This window comes from Lepidothrix coronata, unplaced genomic scaffold (genome assembly GCF_001604755.1).
Source record: "Lepidothrix coronata isolate B3197 unplaced genomic scaffold, Lepidothrix_coronata-1.0 Scaffold1, whole genome shotgun sequence".
Taxonomy (NCBI): Eukaryota; Metazoa; Chordata; class Aves; order Passeriformes; family Pipridae; genus Lepidothrix; species Lepidothrix coronata.
In genome coordinates this window covers 15248180-15265130 of record NW_016690181.1, presented here as the reverse complement: position 1 = coordinate 15265130, position 16951 = coordinate 15248180, and the positions used below count along the sequence as shown (strand labels likewise).

Below are 16951 nucleotides of genomic sequence, written 5' to 3'. Positions count from 1 at the left end.
ATATTCAAGTGACTTTCTGAGAAAAGGTCAGCTTACTGAACCTGTTCTATGGTCAAGCCCTTAATGGCTACACATTAACTAAATCTACTTCTTACATTTGGGTTAATTAACTAATACAGTACTTTCTATATTAAACTACTCATACAAATATTCTGATATTTCTTCTGGATCATTACCTTTAGTAAATCTAAGAGAAAAAGAAGGGATATAACTTTTCTGAAGCCTATTTGGATAATCTATTTAAAGAGTCATATATTTCAATGTATTCCCAACCTTCTTTACAGCAATATTGACCCAGTGAACTATTACAGAATTTTAGCAGGAGAAACAGTGTCAGATATGATTGAATAGTCTAATGAATCTGCAACTTCTTGATCACAGTGTCATTCTATACTAAATTCAAAAGGACATTTCATAAACCAACCTCTCAGACAAATTTTTAATAATTGGCTAAATCAATACACAAAGTAATGTTAAGCTTATTTACAAGACCCTAAATGTTGAGTATTTGTTGTTCATTGATCAAACTCTAATTTTGATAAGTATCACAGTACAGAGTTACAGGGCAACTGAAGTCCTTCAAGTCTGGGAACTGAGACAGACAGTCAAATCATGAACACTCTGTGTAAGATAACACTAAAATAGCTTGTAGTACTGTCATTGCTGGTACTGCTAGCCTGACTCTTAAAGCCTCTGCACAGCTTGAGAAATTCAAACATCTGTTGTGTAAGTATGGTACACCTGGCTAGCAGCAAGCAAAAACATTGCAGTAATTCATTTGACACAGTCATTATACTCCTGTTTGCAAATGATGATTTGCAGATGATTTACAAACAGCTTAGGATTTTTCACTAAATTTTCACTTTTTAAATGGTCTGATAAATGTTCTGTGAAAACAATTTTCAGCCAATGTATTTGCTTGCAAGTGATTTTCTGCAAATATCTTTCAATACTTTATCCATAAAATTGAACACCTACCTCGCATGGGAACATTTCTGGTCTAAGATTGCATGTTGTCAAGAGTATAAACTATTACTGCTAAAAAGCCACACATATCTCCTCCACAACTTTTAGATACAGATAATGTTCATGTTAATGAATGTTTCCACAAAGCGAACGAAAAAGAAACCCACACATGATCAACAGAAAAATTCTACATAGTTGTGACCAGGCCATACATTCTAATCTGCCCATCTAACAACTGCTGGTACTAATCTTTTTTCTGGTATTTCTTAGAATAAATAAATTCAGAAAAACAAAGCATCGCCAGTTGTTCATCAAAGAACACCATAATATTAATGCCAAAAGACGCTTTGAGAAAAGTTTTCACAACTGCTATAACAGAAGTTGTAGAATATACTCAAAGAATGACTGAGTGCAAGACTCTCTAGTGTTATAAATGACATTATCAGAAAACTAATAACTACTTCTACCCCTCCAACCAAAAAAGTTTGCATTTTTTCAGAAGCAAATTGCCTTTTTTACAAGCAGCAAGAACAATAAAAGAGTCTAAGACAGTGCTGTGAGATATCTTGATAAAATAATGGTTGTCAGCGTTAAGGCCTAAAGGACAGATAAAAAATTCTGGCATTCTTTCAAATACTTATCAAATCAGCAAAACTCTTTTGTATATCCACATTTCAATGGGACTGGGTACACTTGTACCAAGTACCACCCATTTCAGAGTATTAAGGGAGTGATCATCTGAGCATAAAGAACCCAATTTTACAGAGATATATTTTACTTGAGAACACATGAAAAGCATGGCAAACTATAGAATGACTCTAATGGTAAAAAACTTGATTGGTGTAACAGGGAAGTTAAAGGCTTACTGAGTTTGTCATTTATGAACGCAGTCTTTTTTTTTACATGTTAAACAAAAATCGGACATGCTGTGCATGCCTGCTGCTGGCTGGGTAATAACTTTAAATTACCTATATCTCACCGTGGAACTGTAAACATGTGGTAACTGTACCACCTAATTGAAAAGGGTCTCAAATTGCTACCCATTTGCTAGAAGAATTTGGTAGCACTTACGCATGGGCACCTACACACACCCCGTAACTGGACACCTATCTCTTACTTAATACCTATTATTATTTAGAGTTGATCAGGCTGTCACTGTAAATTCGGCTCTAGTTGCTACATTTCATCCCAGAAAGCCTTATTTTAAGATATCACAAACTATATGGATGGCACATGTTTCTGGAGATGAGTGTTATCACTTCTTAAGCAATTAAATTCGGGGGGCATGGGGGTGGGAATCAAATCATTTATTTAAATTCCCACTACTGTCCCTGAAAGGAACAGTTTGGAGTTTCTAACCTATGGCTCTGGCCATTTAAAAGCATTTATATTAATGGTACAAATTTAAATTCCACACATTTAATCATTGTCTAGCTATAGTTTTGCCTATCATAGAACCTTGGAGTGGGGAGATAAAAATTTACTGCAGGCTACAGGTTACAATTCAGCTCAGTTGCACATCATTAAAGCAAGGATGTTTTCTGTCTGGTTAAGATTTCCAGAATCCAACATTAATCTTCTGATCTCTTCAGATCTGTGAGGAATGGTGGTGACACATGGCTACATACCCTGGCTTCAAACCACTCCTGTCTCCACCATCTCCTCTTTGACAAAGAAATCCTTATGTGGCCAATTACTAGATGTCACTCACCTCTGTTTTGCAAGGATTGTTAATCTGTCTGTCCACTCTGGGGCCAAAAATTTGGTTAGGTAAATATAAAAATGGAGATAACATGAACATTCGTAGATGAATTGACCTGCTCACAAGTTTGTGGCATTAATATTCTTAGGATTTTCCTGGAGAATGTTCCACTTTTGACTTTTGCAAAACTATCTAAACATTTAAATTGGCAAATTACCATTGTTTTCTGATCCCTTCCCAACCATATTTTCGACAGCTCTTTAAATGACTGAAATAAAAATTGATTGCATTAAGGAAAATGCTTATAAGCTACACACCCCTGAAACTCGCATTCCCATATGGAATGAAATAACAGTAAATCTCACAAAAGCACCCATTGTGTACTTGCTTTAAGTTCAAGCTACAGGAGTATAATATTACAGCCTTATTCAAAACCGTAGTCTAGCAACATTCAGACTATGTGTGTACAGTAGTTATAAACACTATAAAGGCTTTATTCTAAACATCTTACACTGGTAAAACATCAAAAAAAAAAAGTTACCACTTACATCATTTTTAGAGAAATGTATATAGCATATACTTGGATTTAGAGTGTATTAGACTGTAAAAATGACTGAGAGATGGATTATTTTTGTAAGACAAAGCACCAAAAGACAGATTCTTAACTTAAAATGTCTGAATTTATGGTTTATATATGATCCATTTGTTAGTTCACATTTATTTATGCATTACAAAAAATTACTATTGAAGATAAATTGTAAATCACTTGAAGTCTGTTTAGGGATTAACTTATGCTGAAGCTATCATTCATGACTTCCATTATTAATTTTACTATTAAAAATAACTCAATTATTTTAAAGACATAGCTGGCTTCAGATTCAGCTTCCACTAGATTGAAACCAGCAATTTTTTTAATATACTCTGCATTAAGCATGAATTATTTCAGTATATTATCTGCCTCATTGGAACAAAATTCATTCATGTAGGGATGCAACAGAAGGCCTCTGCACATTTTAAGTTCGACTCTGTTCTTTAAAATACTTGGCAGTTCCTAGATTTTTGTGCTAGTCTATCAAATATGTGACATTTATCTCAAAACATTAATTTCCAGTCCAATCTATTCCAAGAAATCTTCACTCTCTTTCAATTCTTTGGAAGCTTTTCTTCAAAAATCAGAACAGAACTTGGCCATTCATTAGCTTATTTCTCTATTTTTTTTAAAGCCTGGCTAGTTTCTGCACCTTATCAATGTTTATGAAAGAGTGCAGCTCACCGAAGTAAGCAGTATGAGCTTTTTGCATCATAAAAGTTCAAGCAGTGTAAAACTCCATGTTTGTGGTGGGGGTTGTTTTTTAGTTGTACCCATAGCAAAATTATTCTGTTAGTCAGCAGCTCACCTAAGGGAATCTGATAGGAACTAGGCTTGACTGGATTGCCTAAGACATAAATGTGCATTTGGTATAAGAAAAATGCAAACACAAATATGAAAAAATATAATTTTTCTTGCTTTTTACACTTTCCTCTAGCCACCTGTTTTGAATATTTATCTTTTCATTCTGTGACAATATTTTGTTGCCATTTTGACATACCCAGTCCCAACTTAATTGGTTTGTACTTTAAAAAAAAAAAAAAGTACTTCAAGCAGCATGAAGCACTTGGCACATTTCACTGGAGTCTATTTTATACTTTTGTTCTCTATCTTGCAGTGAAATATTTACTGTAAACACAGAGTATATTCAATCTGAAAAACCACATTTGTCTCCTATTTCATTTTGAGAAGGAAACTCTGTCTCAACTCTCATGTCTACAGTTCTGAAGGATGATTTATGCTGTTCCATCAAAACAGTGGAAAAATGATGGGTGTGTGAGGTCAGTTAGGAAAACTGTTCCAGCTGATGTTTTATGTGATATTTACGTTAAACACAGGGAAGAGTAAGTTTAAGAAGTTAATGGGCTCAGTTACTGTGTTTCACTTAGTTATAATCTGATTTAGATGAAATGTTCCTTTTTATTACTCAATGAACTATTCTTCTGAGACAAATGATTCTATGTTTTATGTTTTAATTCAAAAAAACCATTAGTCTGGTTTTTTTTTTCACTAACTTTGCTTGGTGTCTTCCAAAATTTTTTTTTTATATTTTTCTTTAGGGAAAGGGGGAATTTGGGACAACAGTGGGAAGTCTCAGAAATGCATAACATAATTTTCTAAAATCACAGGCTGTGATTCCTCAGTACCAAACTCTATATTCACATTGAATGGCAAGGTAGATCTCATTTCACCTTTATTGAATGCATTCGTTAGACTTCACACTCCCTTTTTCATCACTTGCATAACTAAAAGTCATTGTTTTCAGTAAAGTCCACTGCACCATTGCATAAGTGCACAAAGGTAATTTACTCTTACTTTAAACTTCTTCAACGTGAATAGATCATGGTGAAGAGAAAGTGTACAAAGGAATTAGAACAAATACTTTCAAGAAAATTATGACCATCTTCATGGTCTTTGTGATCACACTCTTTGATCTATGAGGAAGATGTCACATTTAGGTTACACCAGTAGTTTAATTTTGAATAGTTTCTTATATATATAGATATATATTTATAATAGAAATGTCACTCTTTAAGTAGGCAATTTTAGAACTTTCTTAAATCCATCCTCCATATTCACCTCCTAATTTAGCCATCACTAATAATGTGTAAAATGCTCCTGCTTAATATTGTTTTGAATTAGCAAACAATTCTCAAAGCGTTCAGACTGCTGTTTTGGCATTTCTTTTGCATCTCTTGATGTGATTTGGTCTGTTAATCTGCTTTGGAAGACGTAAACTAAAATTTCATTACCTCAATCTGAATATAATTTGTGATGTGCTGTATAAATTCAGATTTCTATTTAGAGTTCTATGTGCAATTTTGGTGGAAGCCTATTAGTAAATAATTTCCCTTAGACTGAAGAATAAAAAACAATGTCATAACTATAGACTGGAAGGCTATTTCAAGATACCAAAACCACTTCTATTTACTGATTGAAGAAAGAGCCCACATTGTTGCAGGCTGTACCACAAAATAATTGACTGCAACAGGAGTTCTGCATCCCAAGCCAAAAATGAGGGCACATAATCGACGTCAAGGTCAATTATCTGGTAGTGAAGTACCCAACAAAAGGAGACTATTGTGATTAGAGAAATAAGCAGAACATTGTGAATTTGGAAAGGCTGGCACTGGAGATAGCTTTTAGACTCTTTGTAAATCACCAGAAACATTGTGTTAGAGCACTAAGCATCACAGATTAATTCATAAAAAAATGGCAGAGAGAAATCAGTTATGGTGCAGTTGTTTCACTGGACTTCTGTTATCTTTAGCCTGTAGGTCTTTCATACAGCTTCTTTCTTTGCTGAACACTAGAGGAAATATCCCTAAAAACACACACAATGTTTTTAAAACTGCGCCAGGATTTTTTTGAGCCATACATTCTGCGTAGTAAATCTACCCAGTCTATCTATGCACTACTTGAAAGAGTGTTCCTAAAACTCACTTTTTAAAATATTTTTTTTCACAGTTCTATATATAGCAAGTTTCCTAATAGCTTCATGCTATGATATCTTACATTCATGTGTATTCCTAATGCAACTGCTATTACTCCTCTCCCTTTTCCCCCTCCCCTGACTCCTTATTCTACACAGGAATAATCTTTTGTGTTTTTCTCTTTGTTCTTTTCTTAATTTAGGAAATGATCCTGGAGTCATTACTAACCCAGAATGGATTAGCTTACTAATAACTCACAAAAGACATGATTCAAACCTTTCAGGCTAATGGGAAACAACTTCTTTTGACTTTAAAGAATTCCACAATCAGTCTCACAATCAACATTCAGTGGCAAGTTGATAGCTCCATATTCCATCTTATGTTTTTAATAAGGTTTTACTGGTTCAAATCCTTACCTTCTAAATAGCATTAGTCAGTGACTTAAACAGATAAGTCTATTTGGTTTCAAACAGCACGCTCTGTCTTTGAAAACAATTACAACAATTGTACTCACCCTACGGTAAAAAACTGCCTCATCTCCTGTCTTCGAGACCTCATCAGTTGTTTGTATTCACCAATACGCAGTTTCTTTCCATCAACAATGCAGGTACGTTTTGGTCGAGGTTTGTATTTGTAATTAGGATACTTTTCTAGGTGGATTTTACTTAGCCGTGCCTGCTCTTCATAATAAGGTTGTTTCTCTTGATTTGACATGGACTTCCAGCGAGATCCTGTTAACACAAAATACTTGTGAGTGCTCAAGTAAAGCAGGTTTGGCTTTACACATACACATTTCAACATGCCTTTTCATCATAATAAATTTTAATTGAGTTAATTGAATAAACTGATTTAGATTTACATCAGTCTTCACACATTTTGGCTTTCACAACCTGAGACGACTTAAAAGAACCTTGACTTTCAGATATTGCTGCAGACCGAACATATGTAAATCTCCATTAAATAGGTTCACTAAAAATCAATATTTAAGTCCCAAAATCTCAGCCTTGTTCTGCAAAATAGACTATTTAATTTTTTACAATATGAGCATTAATCTGTGAATAATTCCATATCTCTGTAATACCACGCACAGTACAATGGTTAAGGAAGGTCTACAGCCATCCTTTTTCTGTTAAAAGCCTAACACATTGCCTAGGGATACATGCTTCTTTGATATTTTTATGAGAATTTGGTTTATACACTCCTGCTAAGAGATATTAATATCTTGCTATGTAGCAGGAAAAAAGTATCAAACCTTATAGACTCAGCAAAACTACGAACAATCCCTTGCTGCCTGAGTGTCTTAAATTTACTAATCTTCTGACATAAGCCTGGCATAATATTGACACCTTACCATATTTTAAATCCTATTATGCATATTACCTTCCAGCCAGATGTAATGAATACACAGAATTAGATTGAGAAAGTTACATTTCAAAAACTTACATTAAAAAGATAAAAAGTAAAACAGAAAGAACACTGTAATTATATAAACCACTTCAGGTACTGTAAACTCTCCATTGAAAGCTGCACCAATAAAAAAGTTAAAAAATTAACACAGTGTACACAGGAAGAGGAAAAGTATTCAGATCTCTTGTATTGTTTATAAGGAGCTATCTAAACACTTGAATAGAGATGGGATATTTTTTACATGGAAGAAGAAATGCAGAAAATAGCTTTTTGGTGTCTTTTAGATGAATAAAACGATTACAGCTGTGGTAAACGTGGGTGGAAGCTATTCTTTTACCAACATTTTTCATACATCAACAAATGGAAAAGTTGTATAAATATTATCCGTAGCCAGCAATACCCTGTGTCAGTTCTAATGTTTCAGTTTCTTTTCTCATTGTCCTGGAAAAGTTGCACAGATATTATATGGACATAGACTTATTTGTGGCAGAGCAGATACTGACAGGTTAATTCCATGGTTAACAAACACTCAGTTGCTGGCACTTCTGAAATATTTATGCTGGAAGTTTACATTTTAATGAATACAGTTACTATGCTCCTAATAGTTTTTTTCACAGAATGCACACAAATAATATAGATTCCCTACAGCTGCCAACACTGAAACAGTGAAGGTTTTATACACAACTGAAAGGCTATTCATATAACTTACTTATATGGCAGACAAAAATATGAGAACTACTAAGTTAGATTTTGGAAGTTTTAGGACAAAGTAACATTTATTTGTATGTATTCTTGCCTCTGATTGAACTAAAATAAAACAAACTTTGGTAAGAATGTATTTGAACTAAGAGTTTACAATATAATGATTACAGAAAAAAACTGATTTTTACTTTTATTTATTACGAGTTACATTTGGAATCTGTCTTCCACTTCAAAGACTCAGAAAGCAAATATAGGTTTTAACATTTCACCACTCATTCTCACGTATGTTTCTAATTCTCTTGAGGTGTCTTAAAAAGCAAATCAAAATTTTTCTAAAAGGAGTCCATTTATTTGCACAGTGGCAAAATATAATCCATGTTATATTCCTCAAATGTACCAATCTATACAATTTAAATATTAACTATGGTGTCTTTTACCTAAGCAATATATTAATTGCATGATTCTAGTGGTTAGCTTTTTGAACATTGCAACACTTTTGAACCAAACAGCATTTTGCATGTGGGAAGGTATGCATGTACAGTTCTTTTGAAGTGTGCCAGATTTCTTTCTTTGACACTGTACTGTCTGACAAAAACCTTCTATTTTGATTTTGTACTTTATTAATTTTTTCCCACTATTTACTCTAGCAAGTACCATTTTGCATTCAGATGATTAGGAGTTTAGATGCATTCTAAAGGGATCTTGAAATTAAACCCTTTATCGGGATACAGTTTTGCAACAGATTTCATAAAATGTTCCTTTTGTTTTAAAGCATGTTGTGACTGCTGTTGAGAATGAAAAGCATTAGGGAAGGAGCAGAAAGGCAAAGGGAAGGGAATTAAAATGAATGCAACCCATGAGTGTTCATTTCTATAGGTTTCTGTAATTCCAGTTTCAGTGAACAAATAAATATGTCCTAAAATTAGAGAAGTTCACATAGGACAGTTTGGATTGGAAGGTCAAGGACACCTTTCACTAGACCAGGTTGCTCAAAGCACTATCCAGCCTGTCCTTGAACACTCCCAGGGATGGGACATCAACAACTTCTCTGGAAAACCTGTTCCAGTGCCTCACCACCTCCATAGCAAAGAATTTCTTCCTAATATCTAAACTTGCCCTCTTTCAGTTCGAAGCCATTCCTCCATGTCCTATCACTTGTAAGTTGCATTTCCAAATGTAGCTAGCCTGTGTCACCAATATAAATAATCTCAGCTTTCCCCAGCTCCCAGAATCCCTAACCTCTGCCAACTGCCACTGCTACAGCAGAGCCTTCAGAGCGTCCCTCAGTTTTGGTTCAGTCACCATCACGACTTGTTGCCCACCGCCTTGCACTTACCTAGGATTTTGCTGATGTTGGAGTTGTGCATGTCGGGGAAGGCCTGGAGGATTTTCCGGCGCTCGTCCTTGGCCCAGACCATGAAGGCGTTCATCGGCCGCTTGATGTGGGGCTCGCTGCTGGCGCGGCCCCGCGAGTCCCGGTAGACCCGGGCTTCAGCCACCGTGGCACCTCCTGTTGGCCAACAATAATACTGCTGTAGTTTAGCGGCAGAGCCATTCACTGCTTTACTCCCTGTAACGTCAGGGCAGGAAGAAACAAGATGGATGCAAAACATTATTATGTGGATTATGCAAGTGCTCTCAGTGCTCTGGTTATTTTAGCCCCTTTCTCTTGCTCCTCTTTGCTGCCAGATTTATGAGAGAGAGAGGCAGAGAAAGATAGGCTGAAGTGTAACGGGTCAGGCTCGCCCATCTGAGATGACCCAACATCAGAGTGAGGAATTAAATCACACTGGTATTTCTCCAGTTAAGGTATGGAGATTTGATAAAGACTTTAACATAAGATACACACTCTGAATGCTCAACAAAACTCACATAAAATTGAGAGTCTCAATTGATGTCGACCAGTTCACACAAGCCATTTGCAATGACTTTGCTGCTTCAGCGGTGAAGTACATACCAAACATTTCACAAAATAAATGATACAGTACACCAGGTACATGCTGCTAGTTGTATGGATCTGATTATATCTAGAGCTGAACATTTTAAAGTTGCATCTGCCTTGGTTGAATTTTAGATGTGCCTTGGAGCATTCGATCACATATATGTAATAAAACTCTCTGCCTCCAACAACAGGTACATGCACAGCATCCTGGAGCTTCCAGAGTGGGAGGCAAGCACTCCAGCTCCTAGCCTGCTGTGCTTTTATGTGTCTTTATCTGCCATCAATTCAACTTGTACATGCCAATCTTAACTGGTTTTTTGAATGCATCCAGAGCTGTTTCTTGACCACAAACAGCAAAGCTTCATGGGGGTTTAGAGTTCACAGAGCTGAATGTGAAGTATAGAACCACTTAATACAGAAGAAACAGATAACCAAGGCATGCTTTTATGGGAAAAAACTTGTGCAATTGTGATGATAATATATGTTTTTAGAGTTATACCTTAGCTATAAAAAAAGGTGAAAAGTGTTTACGATGAGAGTGTGACATATTTAGTCTTAGACCTCATCAAACTGTTCATATAATCCAATACTTTGAAAAAGCAAGATACTTTACAAGAAATTAGGACAGCAATAGGCCTCCTTTTTTTGTACAATATTACAGCTCCCAACACGAATTTATCTGCTAAATAATACAAGATTAATTCTTTACACTAAGTAAAACACTGCAGTTTTGCTGATTCTGGTGACTGACTCACAGGTTTCTAGTTGTGCAAAAGTTAATTTTTTAATTCAGAGTAAAAACATTATATACGTATGTATATCTTTTTAAAAATTCTATATAGGCAATGTATCTACATGAAAAAAAGGTCCTAAATTAGAGGATGCATAACTAATACACTACCTGTTTGCCACCAGGTCCACAGTACATTAATTTCATTTAAAACGCACTGACCATACAGGATAAATTGATTTTGTTTTATATGGTGTTGACAGCCATGTTTATTGTGCAGTGAAATGTAGTGTAGTTTCAAGCTGACTATATCCATTAACACAGGGCAATATGCTGACTACTGGGCCAGATGAAGACATACATTACCCTGAGAGCAAAAAACTCATTCTCATACAACAGTGTCTTCTTTTGAGGATCACCCTGGTAATTTATGATGCCTCTGATGCCATTACTTTACAACTGACACCAATTTGGCAATTTGTGTAACTACCTGCATGCTCATAAAAGAAGACACATTTGTGGCAAATGTGAGATGCAAAACTATTTTAATACTATTCTAAGTACCATGCTACAGGTGTTCTGCATTTACAGGAGGCTGCAGTCCTTTATTGGGACTGCAGCTTTTCATTGATAAAAGGAGAAGTTTTGCTGAGCAACCTGCAGGTAGGACCAATTTAAGGGTATGAGTGGTTCGTAAGTTGTTGTCAGAAGGCTTGGATCACAAGCATATCAAAGATACCATCTTTTGAGAGAGGATATATATTGTGAAACTTAAGTAAGTTACAAACATAGCAAGTCAACACTGAAATATTTATTGATACAATATGAGTTGTATAATTTGAGAAATGTCAAATATATCATGTAACGGTTGTCCTATCTTTTAAAATAATACTATAAAAATGTGTTACAAGAATGTGGGCAATTAGGAAGTTGGTGACAAAAGAAATATAAATTATTACTCATGCAAAAGTTGTCATTTGCTATTCAACTACTCTGCTCACAGCAAAGGAAAGAAGACATATTTGAATCCATACGATGTTTTTCCATCTTTTACTTTCCCAAAGGTCCCTATTCATTATGGCTACATAGGAGTTTGTCTTTAGCCCTTTCTAACACAATTTTGGCCTGACTTTTAAGTCCTAATGCAGGCAAAGAGTAGTTTTACTGGGATAAAGATTATGGGTGGCTTTTTAATCCAGATATAATTTAGATAGAATGAAAACAAATGAACAAAAACATGGTGGGGGGAAGAAAAAAAACCCAGCATAAATTACCTGTTTTCAGAGAAAGGTTATGTTAGAAAACAATTCATAATTGGAGTGATAAATTACAACCATCCCCAGAAGGTCAAGAAACTCTGGCTGCATCTGCTTTAAGTCCATACTTGAAGAACTTGAAAAACGCAGCCAAAGAGCTGATGTTCTTTGTGCTTGATCACTGGGGGAATATTTAGCATTTGACCTATGGGCCATCACAAAAGCATTTGCAAAATAATTTCTGCAAATAACTAAAGTAATATAATCTCCAATCCAGCTTCTAACGGTCTCAAAACTACAGAATTATATTCAGCGTATATAAAACATTACAATAAAATAATTCATGTAGGGGAGCCGGAAAGTCTCAGTACCTTTTTAGCTTAGAAATCAGGTGCTAATGATACAAATACACATACACTCAGTGAGGTCTTACAAGTTGAAACCTGTAAGAACAAGCTTTCAAACTGGTTGTTCTCAGGTACTTCATCCTGTCAATCAGATATTTTGACAGTATTGTGCCCTATATAAACAATTTCAACATATTTAACAAAGTATGGGGGTTTTCCCTGTTATGATAATTATATTTATTACTGACAGAGGCTGAAAGAGACACCTGAAATTTTAAAAGTAAATATATATATAATTGCAAAGAAGTAGGTGTCTTTCTGAAAGTATTTTCAGGAAAGTCTAATAAATAATAAACAAAAAATAACAGCTAAAATGGAAAAGTACTACCAGAGAAGGGCAAGATGAGAGGAGGAAGTTGGTAATTGTCTCTCTATTGCTCTATCTGCTAGTTACTGTTCATAACACAATCACAGGGGGAGGGATTTCCAGAATTAAGAGCTTGGTCGGAATTTATAATTATTGCAAAAGCAGTAGAGGTTGGCTGCCCTAGTGGCTTAGTTGGTAAAGTCTATACTTTGGCCTAAAGACAGGGGCTGTTCTCAAAGTGACACTTTTAGCTTCTGAACATGTGCAGTGCCTCACTTCCTACATCCTTTGCATTTGCTCAACTTGTCATGACTTTAATGATTTACAACTAAAGGCAGATTAAAGGAGAATGATCACTTTTTGTGGATGTATGGCAGGCAACCCCTCTGTGAAAGCTGAATTCCAGACTACTCTTTAGGGGCAATATTGAGAACATCGAAGAATAAATCTAAAAATGTTACAGGTTTGTGAAAATAATTTGAAAAAATATTTTTGTTCCTAAAGAGACTGCTCTCTAATCAGATAACATTAGAAAGATAAAAGAATCTGATCATCAACAGGAAAGATAAATATTGTCATATAAAGTAAATGTTAAGAAACATACAATGTTACATTGCTTATTTATTTATTCCTGCCTTTATCTGACTTTTTAACATTTAATAATGAAAAGAATCTTAGGACTGTGCCTAAAATGCCTATCTCTTAGCATATTTCCTGAAATCCTGGCCAAATTAGGGTTAATCCTACTGTCTTTAACAAGACATGGTTTTACTTTCCATTTTAAACATCATCTACAACAAAACCTCAGACTGGGCTTTTGCATGTTACCAGAACAGAAACAATAATAAACGTGATAGAATGGAGGAAAAAAAAAGGGTGAAAAAAAAAGATGAGGAAAAAAGAGAAAAGAAGTGACAGCAAAAAAGAGATTTTTATCAGTCACTCTGTTATCCCTTAATTACTCTTCACTCTATGGCCATTGACTCATGTTTGAAGTGATACATTTCTTTTGACTCCCCCCAGATAATGAATCTGCCTATCTACAGAGCATACTGCAGATCATCTCCCATGGACACATACCAAGATAGGATACACAGAAATAAAGACAATCTTTCTATGTTCCTAGTGTAAAAATGACTGGTTAGTAGTAAAGCTCCTATCATCAGTTATTCTTAAGCTGAAGTGACATATTTGTCTACTTTGGAAAATACTGATGCCACCTCCAAAATATCTGGCCCTGTCTGTGGTAATACAACTAGCACTGCTAGCAGCTTGCATTGCAGAGACTAGAACCCAATAAACATGCAAACAGGAACCACCCTTTTATTGCAAGAGATGGGTTACTCATAAACATGGAAATGCCATAAAAAGAGGGAGCATGAAAAACTGGCTTGGCAGTCCCCTGTCCTGTTCTTAACCTGTGCACAGACAGATGCAGCCTTTGGGAAAAATACAGCAATATTTAAAAGTTCAATGTTCAATTTAGAGAAAGTTGCAAAAATGACTACTAATAATGCTTCACTGTAATCAGACGTAGCAGTTACAGTGTAACATTTATCTGCTTTGCCCCTTGCCTGCCTCTTACTACTTCATCCCCAACCACATTCAGACTTTCTCATTCTTTATTATTAACAAGACAGGCAATATAAATGGGCACCCCATGAACTATTGTCAGTGATGTCTTGTTATCACTGGCAAAATACCCACCTGGAAACATGGTTAGGTTTGGGACAGGGGTGCCTGTGGTCACATGGTAACACAAATGTCAAATTCCTTTTATTCTACATGCTAAACAAATATTATTCAGTTGAATTTGAGCACCGAACATTTCTTACAGGCTGCATGTCAGTGAATGAAAGGGGAGAAAAACTGAGAAAGCCACGAGCAATTCGTGAAATACTAGAATATTTAAATGGCCACTAAAATTTTCACCTGCAAGGGTTCTGAAATGTGCTAAGTAAATACTAAAGGGTGGGAATATACTGTAGCACAAGTTAGCTACAACCACTTGGTTATGATAAGACTTCTATTTTTCCTGTTAAGAGACTCCATTCTCTTTAAAACATCAACAAGAAGAACCAAATGGGAATTCCCTAAGGTCAGCTCTGAGGAAACATAAACCTCTAATTCAATAACTCTGCTACTGCACTGAAAAAGGCCTTATTATTGCAACATCCATATGGAGTCAATTGGACATTAATGACTAATCAATCCCTCCCCTTTCTATTCTACTTATAGTGTCACAAGCCATGTTTAGATTAGCCCATTTCCTGCTTAGGATCGCTCAAGATGTCTTTTGTTCTTTCAGGGCTGGCCTGATGGAGGCAGCTTAAACAAACACACTACCCAAGTGGTGCAGGAGTTATAAACTGCCATATGTGAATGAACAAAGGGGCCATACTAAAGCCTTTTGTGGTATTTGTTAATGTTTTTCATCTGAGTTTAAAAAGACCTAATGACTTTGTGGTGAGCTGATGCATGTGGCTCGTGGCTTTGCAAAATGAAGGAAATTCTAGCCAGTTATATATCAGCATATATTTTCCAAAGTGCCTTGTTTTCAGTTTTGGTGGCAGCGAGTTTACTTTTTTTAGTACATTTGTTTTACATATGCAAGCAAAATTCTTAATCTCAATTAAATCACTGCACTGTTTTTCACAGCCATCCTCATAACCTGCATATATATCTTTCCCCCTTTGAAAATCTAAAGCTAAAATTAATAGTGAAATATCTTCTGAGTGGGAAATCAAAGCAACTGTTCTGAGCTCCACCAGTGGTAGCAGTTCACTCAGCAGCATTTAAAGCTGAATTGTTAGTTGGGCCATACTAAATACTGAAACAATACTTCTAAATAAGCTACTAGCACATCCATGCTCCACAGCCAGCCATTCCCAAATCTGTATTACTTAAATAAATTAAAACTTCTAAATGCAGCTACTTGCTTGATGGCTTAAACAAACAGTTTAGATTTCTTGACCACATTTTATGGCAAAACTAACCCTCATGGAAATTTGGCATGGAATGCAGCTAAAACAATACAATAATGCTTTAAATAACATGGAATATTAACTGAATTAATTAGTGTTTAAGACTTGACTTAAGCTTTTTGTGGCTGACACAGTCACACATGTGCTTTAACATAAGAGTATAAGAAGTTACTCTGTGAAGACCCATGAAACATCTATATAGAAACTGGGATGAAGAAACAGTCTCTTCCATAAATTTGGGGAGGTGTTTAAGTGTCATCAGATTTTTCAATCATGTGCCACTTGTAGACTTCAAGACCCTTCACAGACAATTAATTAAATGCTAACAACCCCATTCTGACATAGATATTATTGATAGAAAAGAAATGTGAAACATATTTAAGTTGAAAGTTACTCAGCCTAAGTTATCATGCCAGAAGTGAGGGATTGCCAATCAACATTCCCACAAACAGTACGGTTGTTTCCCTTTGATATTTTATTTCATACTCAATTGAGGAAAATAGAGGCCCACAGAAAGGAAACTACGGACAAAACAGCCAAGCCCAAGAGAAATAATTGTAATAGTCATTGTTAGGTATCTGACAAGATCTATTTATTTTATTTTATTTTTCAGAAAAACTGCTGTTCTAACAGCTAAGAAATTATTGTTATTATACTAATCATATTCAAAGTCCAAATAATAAAAAGAGGGATGCATTAATCTATTTAACATAAAAATGTTTCCATAAAAGTAACAACTTGACTGCCAGTAGAGCTGTTATTCACATAATTTCAAAATTCTCATGACATGAGTGTCACCTAGAACATTCAGAACATCTAGATACTGATTTGAAACACAGGAATTGATTCTTCAGTCTTTAGTCATCCCTAACAGTTTTTTGTTGAAAGAAATCCTGCCTGAACAAGGGCCATAGGACATTATCCATTCATATTTCAGTCAATGCTTTGTTGTCTTTTTTTTTAAGATGGAGAAATGACAGACAGGAATTCAGCACAGAGAAAGAAGGCAGTCTGATTTCATATTTG

At 35.3% G+C, this 16951-nt stretch overlaps 1 protein-coding gene across 17 annotated transcripts in view; it reads right to left on the bottom strand.

Moving 5' to 3' along the window:
• SOX6 (SRY-box 6) overlaps positions 1–16951 on the bottom strand; it is a 375776-nt gene that overhangs the window by 7627 nt on the left and 351198 nt on the right. For 15 of the 17 annotated variants that reach the window (XM_017809700.1, XM_017809785.1, XM_017809710.1 and 12 more), the window contains 2 exons: positions 9636–9869; positions 6705–6921 (listed from right to left, as the gene is read on the bottom strand). In XM_017809700.1, coding sequence (XP_017665189.1) covers positions 6705–6921; positions 9636–9869 — 451 coding nt within the window. The remainder of the gene's footprint in view (positions 1–6704; positions 6922–9635; positions 9870–16951) is intronic. The other 2 variants (XM_017809684.1, XM_017809774.1) reach the window with 1 other exon arrangement.